At 36.3% G+C, this 16,691-nt stretch overlaps 2 protein-coding genes across 4 annotated transcripts in view; both read right to left on the reverse strand.

The window, feature by feature from the left end:
- The window catches only part of LOC148951587 (dnaJ homolog subfamily C member 28-like), a 151,919-nt gene extending 145,239 nt beyond the window's left edge, over window positions 1–6,680 (reverse strand). The window contains exon 1 of one of the 3 annotated variants that reach the window (XM_089090353.1): window positions 6,651–6,680. The gene's annotated coding sequence lies outside the window, so the exon portion shown is untranslated. Of the gene's footprint in view, window positions 1–6,577 lie in introns of all 3 variants that reach the window. The other 2 variants (XM_089090352.1, XM_089090354.1) reach the window with 2 other exon arrangements.
- Window positions 6,681–8,349: 1,669 nt separating this feature from the next.
- Window positions 8,350–9,141, reverse strand: LOC148951588 (uncharacterized). Its single transcript, XM_089091153.1, has one exon. It carries the CDS (start codon window positions 9,139–9,141, stop codon window positions 8,350–8,352), a length of 792 nt encoding a protein of 263 aa, XP_088947279.1.
- Between the last annotated feature and the right edge of the window lie 7,550 nt (window positions 9,142–16,691).

Consider the following 16,691-nt stretch of genomic DNA (forward strand, 5'->3'; position numbering starts at 1 on the left):
CCACCTATATTTTGACAGGGCCTGTTGCTGTCTGTCAAAAATTTTGACAAGGTTACTACAAGAAATTCTCAAAAGAAAGGAAACACATAATACAAGTCAATATCTACATTTGAATTTGACTGAAGGGACATTTTTAGTCAGTCTGGTATTCCAGTACATCAGACAAAAATTTTTGACACTTGTAACACAGTTTTTCAATATAATATTAGCTGCCATTTTAACATAATTTATCAAGAAAAAGCCAATATGGCTAAAGTTTAGAGAAGATCAGATGTATCTAAATGCATTGCTGCTGATCCCAACTTTTTTTTGCCAAAAAAAAATGAAGACAGTTTGAACATTACATAGCTAAAACATTGTCAGGAGCTCATTTTGTGTTGAAAACAGGAAACTGATTTAATTGGAAATTATTTTCTTATCTGGGTGTATTGGACATAGTGTCCATGTTTTGCACTGTCAAAATATAACAAAGGTTTCTAGAGATGGTGTTCCAAGTCATGACTAAGCAGAGTTATCCTATTTTAAAGGAAAATTTTAACAGTGGTTCCAAAATTGCAATATTGAATCATTGGTGCCTTTACTTTAATAGCACTTTACTGAAAATACAAAACCTGGACATAAAAAAATGAGAACAAATTTAGAATCTAAAATGTCATTTTGTTGCCTGTTGAAAATAGCAGACTAATCTAGAAGGTTCTTCGTTGCTTTCATTAGCCATGATGTTGACAACTTGTAAATGCCATTTAGTGAAATATCTAAAACACATAAGCGAAAAAAGAAATGTGTTTTAATAGCTGGAAAGTTAATATATATATATATATATATATATATATATATATATATATATATATATATATATATATATATATATATATATATATATATATATATATATATATATATATATATATATATATATATATATATATATATATATATATATATATATATATATATATATATATATATATATATATATATATTTTTATATATATATATATATATATATATATATATATATATATATATATATATATATATATATATATATATATATATATATATATATATATACATTATTTATATTCATATTGCAGTTTCATGTAACCTTTAGCATAGCTGTTTGTTTCTCACAATATTTCTTCCTAAAGATCTTTGGGTTATGACTGATATAATAATTTAAAAAATGTTAACGGTGTTCTTCAACACCTCCATTGGGGTAAAAAGCACATTTGGCCATATGAATATGGCTAAAATCACCTTTAGGGGTCCATGATGGGTGTGCTGCTAAATTAATTTTGTAATAAATTTGTCCAGCTATTTTGAAGCTGAAGACATTATGACTATTTGTGGTTCAATCATTGCTTATGTTAAATGAAGCTAAAGCAAAACATGATATCAAGTTTTGTATTCAATTGTGTAATTGTTTAGAGAGCAAGTGATGTCCTATAACAGGCCAAACAAACTCATTTGGAAATTGTTGATGCAGGAATGGAATTTGACAAAGCAGACAGCACCCCTCTAGTAAATCATCTTTTCCTATGGGATAATGGAGGACTCTCCAGTGAATACATACAAGGTTAAAAGGTTCCAAATGACTTGCAAAAAACATTTGCATAGTTTATGGTATCTTTGTAGGTTTTTACTGGGGTTTATGCCAAAATTTGTTGGCATAAAAGATTGTGATGGTGATGTTATTCCAACATAATATTTTTCAGTACTTGTGTACATAGTGGTACACACTCAAGAAGTAAAGTTAGGTCAATCCTAATGAAATATACCAAAATGCTGCCCTCCTAATGTGCAAATACATGGTCCAAATTATATGAGTCCAATGTATTCTGTTATCTGTCACTTATTTTCCAATGAGGGTAAGCTAATTGTCCCTTAATACAGACAGATGAAACCAGTTTGTTCTTGAGTATGTACCTTTGTGTAAACAAGCACCTTTTTTCATCTGCACTTTTATTTTTGACTTGTCCTGATTTGTGCTGTCCTTTAACAGCACAGTTCTTTATTCTTCAATGTCCTTTTTGACCCTCTTGATACTTGCTCTAGTGTGTCTGCTAATCCTACAATTATTTGTTCTTCACTTTCATCTTTGACAAGATCTGACTCCTTCTGTTGTTTGCAATTCTGACTGCTGATTATCTTCTAATTGCATATTTCTTTGTTCTCATAGTTGTATATTTTCTAACATTGTGACCCCACATTTCTCTGTTCTTCATTTTCATCTGTTCTGATCCTGACTGTTGCATGTCTAGTAACTGCAAACTTTTTTTTCTTCACTTTCATTTTTGAGTTGCTGTGACTCTTTCTGCCACTTATCTTTTAACAGCATATTTCTATGTTCTTCAATTTTGTTTTGACTTGTTCTAATTTTTGGTTTTGCTAATATTTTAAATGCATATCTCTTTTATTTTTATTTTCGATTATCATTGCTTCAGACATTTTTTCAGTGCCTTTTGCTTTAGTTTCTTGGATTGGTCTTGTCACTTTTGATGGTCTAGGTTGATCATTATCATCTGTCATACATTTACATTTCTCAGGTCTTTCTCTTGCCTCATTTGATGTCCAGTTTGTTCATTTTGAGCTTATGGTTTTGTCCTCTTTTGTTCTTTTTTGTACTCATTTTGTGCAAATGTTAATTTATGTTTGTGTCCCCTGGATATTATGAAACTGCCGAAAATGCCTTTTGAAATTTACATCACCGAATATGGGCACATGAATTTACATATTTTTATATTTTTGTTCTGTAAATGCTTCTAAAATGATTTTCAAATCTATTTTCCTTGTGCTTTCACTTTAAGTCAACATGATTGCTAAGCAATTTAATCTGTCCAGATTTATTGTTGATATTACATAGTCATTTTTATTGGTTTTAGCCTGGAAAAGGATCTCTCTCCAGAAGCAATGCTTACTGCAATTATTAACAACATTTCATATTTTCAAAAACCAATTGTTTATTTTGATGGCAGCATGGGGCTCTTTCAAAATTGGGGCCAACCATTTCAATCACCCTTTTTCCAGCCCTGACTAATGAAACCCCCTTTAGTACTGCCCAAAATAGAGGAAAAATAAACTAAAATACAAAATCTGGAATTCTATTTACCTCTGTATAAAGAATGAAGAATACATACAAAATAATAATAAAATATCTACTTTAGAACTAAAAAGAGAGTCATCAATTTGTTTGGCTCAATTTGCAGAGGTTACACCAAATCAAAAATTTAAACAGCAACACCATAAAAATTTTTATCTTTATGTTGTGAAAAACATCCTAAAGTGGTTTATATGTATTTATACTGTACAATCCTTATTGTTTTGATTTCAGTTAATTTAAACTTAATGGTTTTGCAAACATAACGGAGAATATTAAGTTGACCCAACTGGACCTCAATGCATTCAATCACTAGACTAATATTTTTAAGCTTGAAATTCAATATATCAAAATGTAATAGTACATCTTGGAACCCAGACACTTAGTAACACATGGACCCTGCAATGCTATTTCCAGCAGCCACATAGAGAGATCTTGGTGTCCTGGTAGACAAATTTCAACAAATTCAGAGTTGAAATTAAATATCCATGCTCTGTTCTGGACAGCATTGTTTGCAGTAATCTGAACAACTGCCAAAATACCTTTGGATTGGAAATGCAGCACACTTGTGAGGATCTTTAAGAAAGGCAATACATCCTTCCCAGGCAACTGGCAAGGAATCTGCATGCTTTCCATACCTAGCAAATTGCTGACACACATTTTACTGCAGAGAATCAGCTTGCAGCTCAACAGACACCTTTGCAATGAGCAACATGGATTCAGACCAAACCGTTCATGTGCAGACTTGATATTCACCCTACTGCTACTGACGGAAAAAAGCAGAGAATGGCGCTCCAAAATCTATATGATATTCATCCATTTTGAGAAGGCATTTGACTCAGTAGACTACCAAAGTCTGTGGAAGATCCTACTGCATTACGGAATCCCTGAAAAGACAGTTTCACTGATTGTTGTGTTTTATGAAGATAGCAAGTGCTGTGTAAAGACACCAGATGGCCAAACCCATTTCTTCTGCATTATGTCAGTAGTTAAGCAAGGTTGCATTTTGTCACTGCTGCTTTTCGTAATTGTTATTGATTACATACTGCAAAGTACAAGCACAGATGGAATCCAGCTGAATCCAGAAACATGCGTCAGTGATGTAGATTTCTCTGACAACATTGCCATCCTAGAATCATGCAAACAAAGACTCCAAAAACTCCTTGACAAAGTGAGGGAGAGAGGCGGCCATGTCAGCCTAAAAATAAATAATGAGAAAACAAAATGCATGGCTACCACAGATTCACCCCTGAGCATCACTTGCAGAGACCAACACATAGAGCAAGTTGTCCATTTCAAATACTTGGGAAGCATAATAGAAAGTACAGGATTGACCACAAAAGAAGTGCTCACAAGAATCAGCCAAGCCAATGGGGCCTTCAATAGATTATGGAAAGTGTAGCAGTCCCAAAGCTTCTCTATACTGCTAAAGTTACGACTCTTCAATAGCAATGTTATGCCAGTGCAGCTTTATGCTGCCGAAACCTGGCACCTGAACCAGGAACAAGAGCAAAGAGTACTTTCTTTCAAAAGCACAGGTCTCAGAAGAATTCTCAACATCCGTTGGCAGCAGAGAATAACAAACCAATCCACCCATGACAAGACTGACCAGCCTCTTGTGACACATATTATAAGAGTCTGTTGATGGAGATACCTTGGCCATGTACTACTTATGGACAATCTCCAACTACCAAATGCAGTGCTCAATTGGCAGCCATAACCTGCACACATCAATCCAACCTCAGTGGGAGGACAAACTTGCAGCAGCAAACCAATGGGAAGATTAGCGGCTCCTTCTTGATGCCCTGGGTGCCTCTGGAGGCAAAGGTGGATCTAAGGTAAGGAAGGTAAGGCACAAGTAACTATTGCAGAGACTATTTAGACACTTGGCTTAATCAAATGAACATTCATTAGCAGATATGCAACTGTTCTGACCAAGCAATGCAACAGTCTATGTAGTTTGACCAAGGCTAGAGTTTAGCATGTGTATTCTAACATGTTCAATGTGTATTGCACACCCAATCAATAATCAATAGCTCTAGAATCAATCCACAGGAGGTAAACAAAATTCCATGATGTCCCCTTTCCATCCTGTCTCTAACAGCTTAAAATATAATCTCTCATATATCATCATAAAACAAGGCAATGCAATAACAGCATACAGGATTCTAAATGCTGAAGATACCACTCTGGCTTTTTAGCAGCCAGAGAATTCAAAGAGAACTCATGGTCACCCTCAAAAGCTTTTCTAGAAACAATTATAAATCCAAATAACAAATAAGTTCAGTAAATTAGTTCACAGCATAATAAAGCTAGGATGAAAGTGAATACATATCACTTGATGCCTTTTTTTATGCTCTTTTATGTTTGAACAATAGGTTCTGGGGAAAATTAGTTATCCATAGTTTTAGGAGTAAAATGTTATTTTGAAAACAATTTGCAGATTTTTTGTTAAAATAGCCTGAAACCTCTTGAAAATGACATCACAGCAAGACTGACATCATTTATAACAGGTTTCTGGCTCTTTTCTAAGATTTCTGCAAAGCTGTTTTCATACTAATATTTTGCTACTATAACTAATAAATATAAAAATTATCACCAAAATTCTACTTTAGCTACTATTGGGTAGCCTATCTTGGAAAGGGGTTAGGTTAGGAAAATGAAACTTTCAGGGATGGGTCTACAGGCTAAAGTATGTCCAAGGAAGGTATTTTGAAGTATCTACCTCCACACCTTCTCTCTCTAGAGGGTCCTAAAATTTGCCTATATGGCAGGTCTACCTATTGAAATTTTGATAAAACAACATTTTACTTTAATTTTCAGTTATCAGTTTGTTTTTCTCTGGCATTAGTTCTGATAATGCAACTTCTATAATTTGAGTAGAATTTTAAGCCATATCAATGTTTCTTTTTCAAAATTTAGGAAATATATTTGCATATCTTTAAGACCTTATAAGTTGGGATTGAGCAAAGTTGTGAAGCTGAAAACAATTTTGTTGCACTTCATTTAAGCAGAAGATCTATTTTGCAAGGTTTCACTTTTATAACACATATAATTTTAAAGGTCATCAAAGGTCAGGACCATCTAGAGGGAGAAGGAGTAGAGGTAGGTACTTGAAAATACCTTTCTGGGACATACTTTAGCGTGTATACCCATCCCTGAAAGTTTCATTTTCCTAGCCTGACCCCTTTCCAAGATACCCAAAAGTAGCTAAAGTAGAATTTTCCCAAATTATCATTGCTGATTCAATAATAACCACTTTTTGGTAGAATTCTAGTTTAGTTATTTTCTTATCTTGGAAATGGATTAGGAAAATGAAACTTTCAGCAATGAATTCAGGGCCAAAAACATACCCCGGGAAGGTATTTGGTTACTATGGGCTGTTTAAACCCCTTCTAGGGCTGAAAATTAACTTCCCCCAGAAGCAATTAATGAATTATGAAAGAGCATAAAAAGGGCATCAAGTGATGTATTCACATTTATCGTAGCTAAGTACCATAAGTTTTTTATCAAATAGTTGTCAGCTGAAGAAAGTAAAATATTAAATTACGAATTAACGATATTTTTTAGTTTCGAATATTTCCAGACCAGTTAAAACCATCGTTGTCACTCTGACCATTTGGTTTTTACTAGTTTTGGGTGAAAAAATTTACTAGATTGGCTTCCGTTTTACTAGATGTTGCCAAAAACGTGCGCGTGTCGCGGCTTTCGCCGCGACACGTGCATTGGCGTGAGGAAGCTAGTAAATAATTTTTTCATCGAAATGAAAACAAAACTAAAAATTAGCTTAGTGCGTTTTTTTTTTTTGCTTGTGCAACAGCTTAATATGATTTTTTTTGCCATTCGGCTTATTTGCCTTCAAATATGTAAGAAATGTGTTCCTAGTTATTCATTAGGTCCAAACAGTTTCTTCCAGACTCCTAATTTTCGACAGGCTCGGCCTTACTCCATAGTTTAACCAACTTTTCTGAAAGTTTTTAGTTTCAGTATAAACCTTCATAAAAATTTCAGGTACACAAAAAAAAAAAAAAAACGTCAACGAAAGACGAAATTCAAAGTAAAAAACAATAATAATAAAGCCTGATTCGACAGACCAAATTCGACTGTTTCTAAGCTTAATCGTCGGTCCTCCACCCGCTACTATTTCCCAGGGACCGGGTTCGTTCGCGTTCATCTTCCCTTTTCTACATCTATCAATCGGAGCGGGCGGAATCTCCCACTCCAAAACATATCTTGTGTCTCTGAGGCAGAGTTGCTTGGAGTGCATGAGAGCTCCAACTGTGTCGATATTTAATCGGTTGCCCCCTGTCGCCTTGATAATATTTGAACTAGAAAACTGCCACTCTGCACCAGCTGAAGCATGGGACAAAGCACAGAGGGTCAACATAAACTTGGGGAGCACTCAGAACATGGCTTTCCCGCTTCCATCTTTCAGTTTGGTAAGCCTCTTCCAGAATGTAGGAGGACACTCTAAATCTGATTCTGATACTATTTCTGAAATAAATTCACTTTGGATTTGAATTTCTACGTACTTACTATTAAGGTCCTCCAGCATCTTCACCCTTTCCCTTTCGGTTCTGCAGTCTCTAACAGCAACATGTTTAAACCTCTGTAGAAGAGGGAAAAGTGATATAGTTTCGCTGCTCATTGCTTTCAGTGGATCCAGAAGTTCTAAAAATGTAAGAACAGGGTCATCCAGTCTTATCCTAGTTCGGATCTGCTTAGCAAGTTCAATAAGATAAGCAAGGCAGGCTTTTCGAATAGCTTGCACACAATGACGTCAATCTTCCACTGACAGGCTTGCAAGGTGCAACTCGGTATTCATCCCAAGTCTAACATTTTCAAGCTTCAAAAAGTTTTCAGGACTGCTCACGTTCAGGGAAGTAAAGTTACCTTTGAGCTTCTCAGGACGAAGGAAACACAGCAGAGTAGACAAGTACAGCTCATGGGTACGTCTCAAAAGGCAATAAATCCTTGTTCCGCTTGACTGGAACTCAAGGTTGAACTTGTCGATCTTTGCCAGTATATACGAGAGGAAGCACAAGTAGGACTTATTCACGCTTATATCCATCGTAGTTAGCAGCTTTTTGGCTTTATCCCTTGTAGAGCTGTCCGACGATGTTAGGGACAACTCTGTCAGATAGAAATGCAAGGCTAATCTGTTCAAGTAATCTGTTTATTCTGGCTTCAAGTGACAACCAGCGCGTCTTGCTAATCTGCAGAAGTCTGTGGTTGGCAATTTCACAAAACTATTGGAAAACCTTCAGTTCCAACTGTGTCTTAGGGCTTGCGCTTATGAAGTTGATGAGTTCCTTCACTAAAGTTTCGACTTCAGCAGGTAAGTGCTTCGCTGCAGAAAAGGCAGACAATGCAGCAGTATGGCAAGTGCAACCAAGGACAAACAGCTGCGGATTTTCACGCAGCAGCTGGGCTGTGAGGCCGTTTTTGCGCCCCATATTGACCAAAGCATTATCAAGACCAACCCCAATCATATTTTCTAATGGAACATCAACTCTCTTAAAGTACTTTCTCAGATCCTTTTGCCCACTTGCAGTTGCGTCGTCCACCTTTAGTAGTGCCAGGAATTCTTCCCTCACGGTATTCTCACTGTCTACATACTTCACAATAACAACTAGGGACATTGTATCTGATTTGTCTGTGCTTTCGTCAGTGATTATTGAAAAAAGGTTCTTCTGAAGAACAGATGCTAAAGTGTCCTTGCCATGAAATCCTATAACATTTTTAACAATGCCAGGCAATTTAGTTTGCTTCATTTCAGTATGTTTGGCTGTAGCTGAATCCCCAAAAGACTTTTTCAAAACGGGAACAAAGTATCGATTTTTGTTAGGAATATCTTCAGCTGCAACCCATGCTGCAAGGCGTAATTCAGCAGCTGACACCATCCTATCACTGTTCTCTTTTTCTTGCCTTTGCTCGTTTCCAACTGCTCCCTCAGCTGTCAGTTGTCCTAATGATGCTTTTAAGTTCTTCTTATGAAGCTCACTAGTTGCGTGATTCTTCATGACAGTCAAACTTCCCATCAGTTTTTGCTGACAGTATCTGCAATAGGTCTTTCTGCTTCCGTCTGGCAATTGAATAAGGAGAGGTTTCAGCACTGAATCAGTCAACCACTCTGGTTAAAACTTCTGTGCATAGTGCATCTTCTTAGACTTTTGACTAACAGACTTCCCCCGCGTCTCTGAGTCCTCCGCCAGATCGATTGTGGCAGATGTAGATGCAATTTCATCGGATTCCTGCAAAACACTGCTTTCCGAAATTGCTATTGATTCTTGAAAACAATCCAGCCCAGTTTGATAATGGTGCTGATTAGCAAGATTAGCTATCCCTATAGTGTGGGGTGCCTGATAGAACCAGAATAGACATTTAAAAATGAGTTGTTCATATCCTGTATCTACTGGGCAGCATTTCTGTAACTTTACAGTATATGTTACTGGATAATATAGATTGAGAAATGAGTTGTTTTTGGTTAATCTCAAATATAGGATGATAATGATATATTTAGGAAATAATCATACCATTTGACTCAGAGTTTAATGCTGTATCCAAATATAGCAATTATTTCCGGTGTAAACTCATCCTCTAGATTCTATAAATGAAGCTTTTAAGGGGTACAAAGGGATTCAAGGGTGGGCTGCAGGGTTGTAAGTGTGGTGGCCTAGATCCTGAACTCCAAGTAAGCCAAAAACTAAACTGAAAATAGGGTTTTCTATCTGAGAATCTGGAAACTCCAGGCCTTTTAAAATTTCTGGAATTAATTTCCACCAGGAATGGTTGTTATATTTGGACAGAGGATTGAATTTGGTAAAATTCTACTTTAGCTACTTTTGGCTGTCTTGGAAAGGGGCTAGGTTAGGAAAATGAAACTTCCAGGATTGGGTCTACAGGTTAAAGTAGGTCTGGGAATGTATTTTGAAGTATTTACCTCCACTCCTTCTCTCTCTAGAGGGTCCTGAAATTTGCCCACATGGTAGGTGTATACCCATTGAAATTTTGACAAAAGAATATTTTACCTTAATTTTCAGTTATCAGTTTATTTTTTTCTGGCTTTAGCTCTGAAAATGTAATTTCAGTTATTTGAGTAGAATTTTAAGCCATATCAATGTTTTATTTTCAAAATTTAGGAAATGTATTTGCATATCTTTAAAACCTTATAAATCGGGATTGAGCAAAGTTGTGAAGCTGAAAACAATTTTGTTATAATTCATTTAGGCAGAAGATCTATTTTGCTAGGTTTCACTTCTATAACTCATAGATTTTTAAAGGTCATCAAAGGTCAGGACCCACTAGAGGGAGAAATGGAGATAGGTACTTCAAAATACCTTACCGGGAAATATTTTAGCCTGTAGACCCATCCCTGAAAGGGAGCATTACAAGGAAATACAACTAGCCTAGAGGAGAATTAAGAGAAGGATAAGCACAAAGGTGTCACTCCAAAAACATTTAACAGGCATTCAGCCTGCAAACATGAACATACCTTTTATGACTTATGGCCTAATTATAAAATGAAAAATTCAGATCCAATAAGTCCAGATCTTGATTAAAAAAACAGATTTCAAAAGTGTCGAGTTTCACGCCAAAGGACTTGAGCAGTTTACTGTGTTTTGTGACCACAGAATAAATGTCATAGGAACAGTAAGACAACAGTCAACCGCCTCCGGTACGTTTTCCCAACAAAATGCTTTCAGATGAGGTTAAAAAATTTACTAGATTTTGGCAAAAATTTACTAGATTTTTTTGATTTTACTAGATCTGACCCCCATTTAACTAGATTTACAAGGTGGATATGCTTTTTACAAGATCTAGTAAAATTTTACAAGTGATAACAACCCTGGTTAAAACTAAAAGTTTCACAAGAGGGTTTTCCACTGCCGAGTGAGTTTTCGGTAATAGACCTGTTTTTTCACTCATCAATGTGCTAAGATCTTACATCTTTTGTCAGAAAACGCTTAAAAGTGAAATCTTTGAACAAAGATCTTACATCTTTGGTCGTTGTTGTGCAAACTTCCTTCATCATTCTCCTCTGTTGAGCGGTCTGAGAACAATGATGAGTAGATCATCAAAGTTCTCTCATCATTGTTCTATATGGCAAAACAGTGGCGGTCTTCACACTTTTTGCTAACATTAGTGAGCTGTAAGATCGTAGAACAAAGATGAGTTAAAAAACGATAATCTTTGCAGAAAGATGTAAGATCTTAGCGCTAAAAACGGGCCTAATATTTCAGGAAGTCAAATAGCATAGTTTACTAGAAGTCAACGTCATATATTTTTGCTCAATGCTACAACTGAATTTTTTTTAGTCCTACTTTTCCTCACTGTTTATCTGGAACAGCGAGAAGATTCTAATCGACTGGACTAAAGGAATTCTAGTTAGACTTTTCAAGAAGGGAGATGCCTTAATATGTGACAATTGGAGCGGGATCAGTCTAACGTCGGTTCCTAGTAAATTATTAGCCACAGTCATACTACATCGCCTAAGAGAATCATTTGACTCACACCATAGGGAAGAGCAGCATGGATTCCGGCCTGGTAGATCCTGTACCGATTTAATTTTCATCCTCATATTAATGGTGGAGGAGTCTGGAAAATGGAACACAAAGCTCTACCTACTGTCCATTGATTTTGAAAAGGCGTTTGATTTTATTGACCGAGATATTTTATGGAAGATTTTAAAGTATTATGAAGTACCTGAGAAACAAGTCAAAATGATAATAGTTTTTTATGAACGTAGCAAATGCTGTGTTCAAACCGAGAACGGGGAGACACGATTCTTTAGGATAATGTCTGGTGTTAAGCAGGGATGCGTTCAACCTCCGTTTCTGTTTGTAATCATAATGGACTCCGTTCTACGGCAGTCATCAGGTTGTGGAGTAAAGATTAGCATCAGACAGAACTCGGATTTCGGTTTCGCAGATGACGTAGTCCTCCTAGAAGAAGCGAAACAACAACTGCAGCTGCTAGTCGACACCATAACTGATAAAGCTGAGAAAGTGGGACTGACCCTAAACGTAAATAATCGAAGAGTATGGCCACATCTAACTCACCACTGATACTGAGATACAAGAATAAAGATATTCAACAAGTCCAGGAATTCAAAAATCTCTGGAGTTGGATTGAACACGATGGTGAAATCACAAGTGAAATAAAAAGGAGAATAGGACACGCAACTTCAGCTTTCAACAAACTGAAACCAGTTTGGCGCAGTAGTAAATACTCACTACGCCTAAAGTTACGCCTTCTAAACAGTAACGTGATGTCCGTTCTCCTTTACGCTAGCGAGTGCTGGAAACTAAATTTACAGCTGGAAAAGCGTTTGAAAATATGTGCCTTAGAAGACTCCTGAACATACAGTGGCAGGAGAATGCTACGAATACAAAAGTTTGTCAACGAACTGGTCAGTCTCTTATTACCGATCTCCTGAAGCATAGGAGATAGACCTACCTTGGTAAAGTCGTTCCAATGCCTGGGGACCGACTTCCAAGAACCGTATACGAGTGGCGGCCAGAGGGAAGGCGTATAAGAGGTCAACCGAAACATACCTTGAGACGACAGTACGACCGGGACTTGAGGACAGTACAGCTATCACTCCGACCACAATGGGAGGACGTAACTGCCGCAGTTCCGCTCCCAGACGTCGGGCGAAGCTTTGTAGACACCCTATGTGCCACACCTGGCCCTGGAGGAACTAAGGTCTAAGGTCTCCTCACTAACATGGCCAGCTATGTCCTATAGCTTTTGTAATTAATCTCGTAAGGTTAGACATGCTATTCTGGCTTCCTTATAAAAACTTAAAACCCACCTATTTGAACTGAAATGTTTTTTAATTAATTGAAGAAAAACAATGACAAAGAAAAGTATTGCCATTATTCAAACTAAATATAAGGTGACAGTCCAATGGCTTCGCTATTATTAATTAAGAAGAGAAAAATAAAAAAAGGAAATTGAGGGAGGAGAGTTCCCAAGCCAATCTTCTTGGCATTTGATACAATGCCGTGCACGTAGCAAAAAAAAAATGTTTCAATTACAGTACTTGCAAGATAATTACCAAATATGGTGCAGGTAACGCATTAAGATTAATGAAAAAAACTAAATGTATATTAAAAAAATATATATTCCTTAGATTTTGTTATTAAGGGTATTAATTCAGAAATTTTGTTGGGGGGAGGGGGGCAAATTTGCGTTTTGAATCTGGGGCAGGTAATTTTGTTTCTTATTTTCGATTTTTCTTTTTCAATGAAGATACTAAAATGACAGGTGATTTCAAATGAAAATGCTAAAAAATTCAAAATTTAAGAGCGGCATGAAAATTTAGAGGCAGCAATTGCGAGTCTCCTTCAATTGTGCCCGTTTTTCCGGTTTACATAATTTTGAAGTTAGGAGTGCCATACTTTTTAATTAACCATTGCTTCAGAAACTCGTAGTATGGTCAGTAGCCTTTCTCTGCTTTTTTTCCGTACAAGTTTTCTTTTCGAACATGAGACATAAATCAAAAGCGATCGAAAAACAATTTAAGACCAATTCTAAATGACTTCAACTCGGTTAGGTTAAAGGTGAGTTAAGTTATGGTTTTAATTTAACTATCTCATATGTATTAATAATTAAATCCTTTTCATGAGAACCATCTGGTACAAAACTCACCAAACAATGAACTTAAATAAATTTTGCCATCAAGGCCGTACCCAGGGGGGGGGAGGTCGAACCCTCTCCGAAATGTTTGTCGGTCTCGCAAAAACGTAACAAAAACAGATATAAAAAAAATTTATGCGTTTTTTGTGTAACCCCCCCCCCTCTCGAAAAAATCTTTGAGTAACCCCCCCCCTCCCTCCCCGAAAAAATCTTGGGTATGGCCGTGGTTGCCATCAAACAGTTCGTGGTAACGAACTGTAAGTAAGGAGCGACCCGGCTCAATGGTAACCGAAACTCTAGAAAACGGTTTTTGATACCAATAGATACATCAAAAGAATCAGATTTCAATGCTGATTTCAGACATATAACTTTCATCAAGTTTAGTGCTACCCATCGAAAGTTACGCGCCTGAGAAAATTTGACTGATTTTCACAAAAAGGGGGAAAGACCCCCTAAAAGTTATAGAACCTTAATGAAAATCATACCATCATATTCAGCGTATCATAAAACCCTAATGTAGAAGTTTCAAGTTCCTTTCTGCAAAAATGTGGAATTTTGTATTTTTTGCCTCAAAAAGAATCAACGGTGCGTGTTCATTTGTTGTTTTTTTCCCAGTGATGATCGTAGCAAACCAGTGATCCCAGAATATCATGAGAGGGCGATCATTGCAACGGAAATTGAAAGTTCTAGTGCCCGTTTTAAGTAACCAAAAAATTGGAATGCAACTAGGCCCCCTCCCATGCTTATTTTTTTCCCAATGTCACCCGATCAAAATTTTGAGATAGCCATTTTGTTCAGCATGGTCGAAAATATGATAAATACGTCTTTTAGGATGACTTAATCCCCCGAAGTCCCCAGGGGGAGGGCTAAAAGTTATGAACTTTACCCAATGTTAACATATAGTATTGGTTATTGGGAAGTATACAGAAGTTTTCAGGAGAGTTTTCTTCTGGTGGTGGGAGGGAAGGGTGAGTCGGGGGTTATGCTGGAGGACATGTCCATGAAGGAAGTTTTCCTGGGGAAAGGGAAATTGCCATGAAGGGGGCGCCGGACTTGCCAGCATTATTTATTGGTTATTGGGAAGTATACAGACATTTTCAGGAAGGATTTTTTTCTGGAGGGGGGGGGGATAGAGGAGGGGGTTACTCTGAAGTCGATGTCCGTGGAGGATGTTTCATGGGGGGAAGGGACAGTGCTAGGAAGGGGGCGCCGGATTTCCAAGCATTATTTAAAAAGCGATCAGAAATTAAATAAAAAAAACAAGTTTTTTCAACTGAAAGTAAGAAGCAACATTAGAACTTAAAACGAACAAAAATTAGTACATATATGAGGGGGTTCTCCCCCAAGTCAATACCTCACTCTTTACGCTACAGTTTTTTTTAGTGCTTTCAAAAGAGCTATCTATTCTAATTAAACGGCCTTTGTGATTCAGAGGTTTGTGAAATTTTTTTTTTTAACTTTTAACGTAAAGAGCGTGGTATTGACTAAGGGGAGAACCCTCTCATATACGTAATAACATATACGTAATAAAAAAAACAATAAAAAAAACAAGCGATACGCCTCAATAGTAATCGAAACTTTTAAAAACAGAATTTTGATTATTAAGTTTAGTATTACTCATCAAAGGCTACGAGCCTGAGAAAATTTACCCGATTTTTTAAAGAGGGGGGAAACATCCCCTACAAGCGAAAGAATTTTAATGAAAATCACACCGTCAGATTCAGAGTATCATAAAACCCTATTACATAGGTTTCAAGCTCATATCTGCAAAAATCTGCAACTTTGTATTTTTTGCCAGAAGAAAAATATACGAATATAGAAGTTAGTTATGTAAGTTATTTTATAAAGACATCCATTTAGCAAAAGAAAAGTAAAAATTTTTATGCAAATTTTGTTTACTTATTCAGTAACGGTTAGCCAAAATAAAAGCTGCATTAACTAAAAAACAATCAGAAATTAAATAAAAAAAAACAGTTTTTTAAACTGAAAGTAAGGAGCGACATTAAAACATAAAACGAACAGAAAGTTTTCCGTATATTAAAGGGGGTGTCCCCCCCTCAACACCGCGCTCTTTACGCTAAAGTTTGACTCTGTCTCAAAACTTTATTTTTTATAACAATAAAAACTTTAGCGTAAAGAGCGAGGCGTTGAGGAGGGGACAGCCCCTTTCATATACGAAATAATTTCTGTTCGTTTTAAGTTTTAATTTCGCTCCTTACTTTCAGTTTAAAAAACTTGTTTTTTTTATTTAATAACATAAAGAAATGTTATATCTCTTTATTTGAAACCACTGTCTACATTAGGTATTTGATAACTAAATATTCTAGTATACATGGGTAATGTGTCTCGTAAAACAGGATCCATTCCGTAGTTTTCTGAAAAGAATGAACCATCCATGCAATATTTAATTCTTCAGTATACATCATTTGACTGATTCAAAATCCCAATATAACATGAAACAACGATACAAATTTCAATATGGAAAAGATAATTTCTTAAACCACATTGGCTTGCTATAATATGAAGAAAGAAAACGATCAAAAATAGGGTTTTTAAGGCCAAACGAGTATACTGAAAAAACACACAAAGTGACTATTTCGAGGAGACAACCGCCTCTCTTCTTCACCAAGTGAAGCGCAAACGCTCACACCAAACGAAAGCGGACTGAGGAAGCAGACGTCACTCTCTACGCCTAGCAGCGCCCGGCAGAAGACCTAAGTCAAGTCAGCTCTTGGCATCTGCTAGTCATGGCGTGAAACGGCCTATATGTACTGCTGTTGCTTATGCTAGAAACTCTATGCAAAGCTAAACCAACCGAGGCCAAACAATGACAAATATTCTATTTTATTCACTTCAAAAACATCGATGATATTTTCTTGTTTAACAAGAAATTTGATAGAAGAAATAGAAGAAATGATAGAAGAAATTCTTTGATAGAATTTCTAAC

This window comes from Artemia sp. Qi Xiang Cuo, chromosome 6 (genome assembly GCF_049724085.1).
Source record: "Artemia sp. Qi Xiang Cuo chromosome 6, ASM4972408v1, whole genome shotgun sequence".
NCBI classification, from domain to species: Eukaryota; Metazoa; Arthropoda; class Branchiopoda; order Anostraca; family Artemiidae; genus Artemia; species Artemia sp. Qi Xiang Cuo.

What these genes read in the sequence shown, in the direction of transcription:
- LOC148951588 (XM_089091153.1), bottom strand. Translation starts at nt 9,141, where the DNA reads ATGGGAAGTTTGACTGTCATGAAGAATCACGCAACTAGTGAGCTTCAT.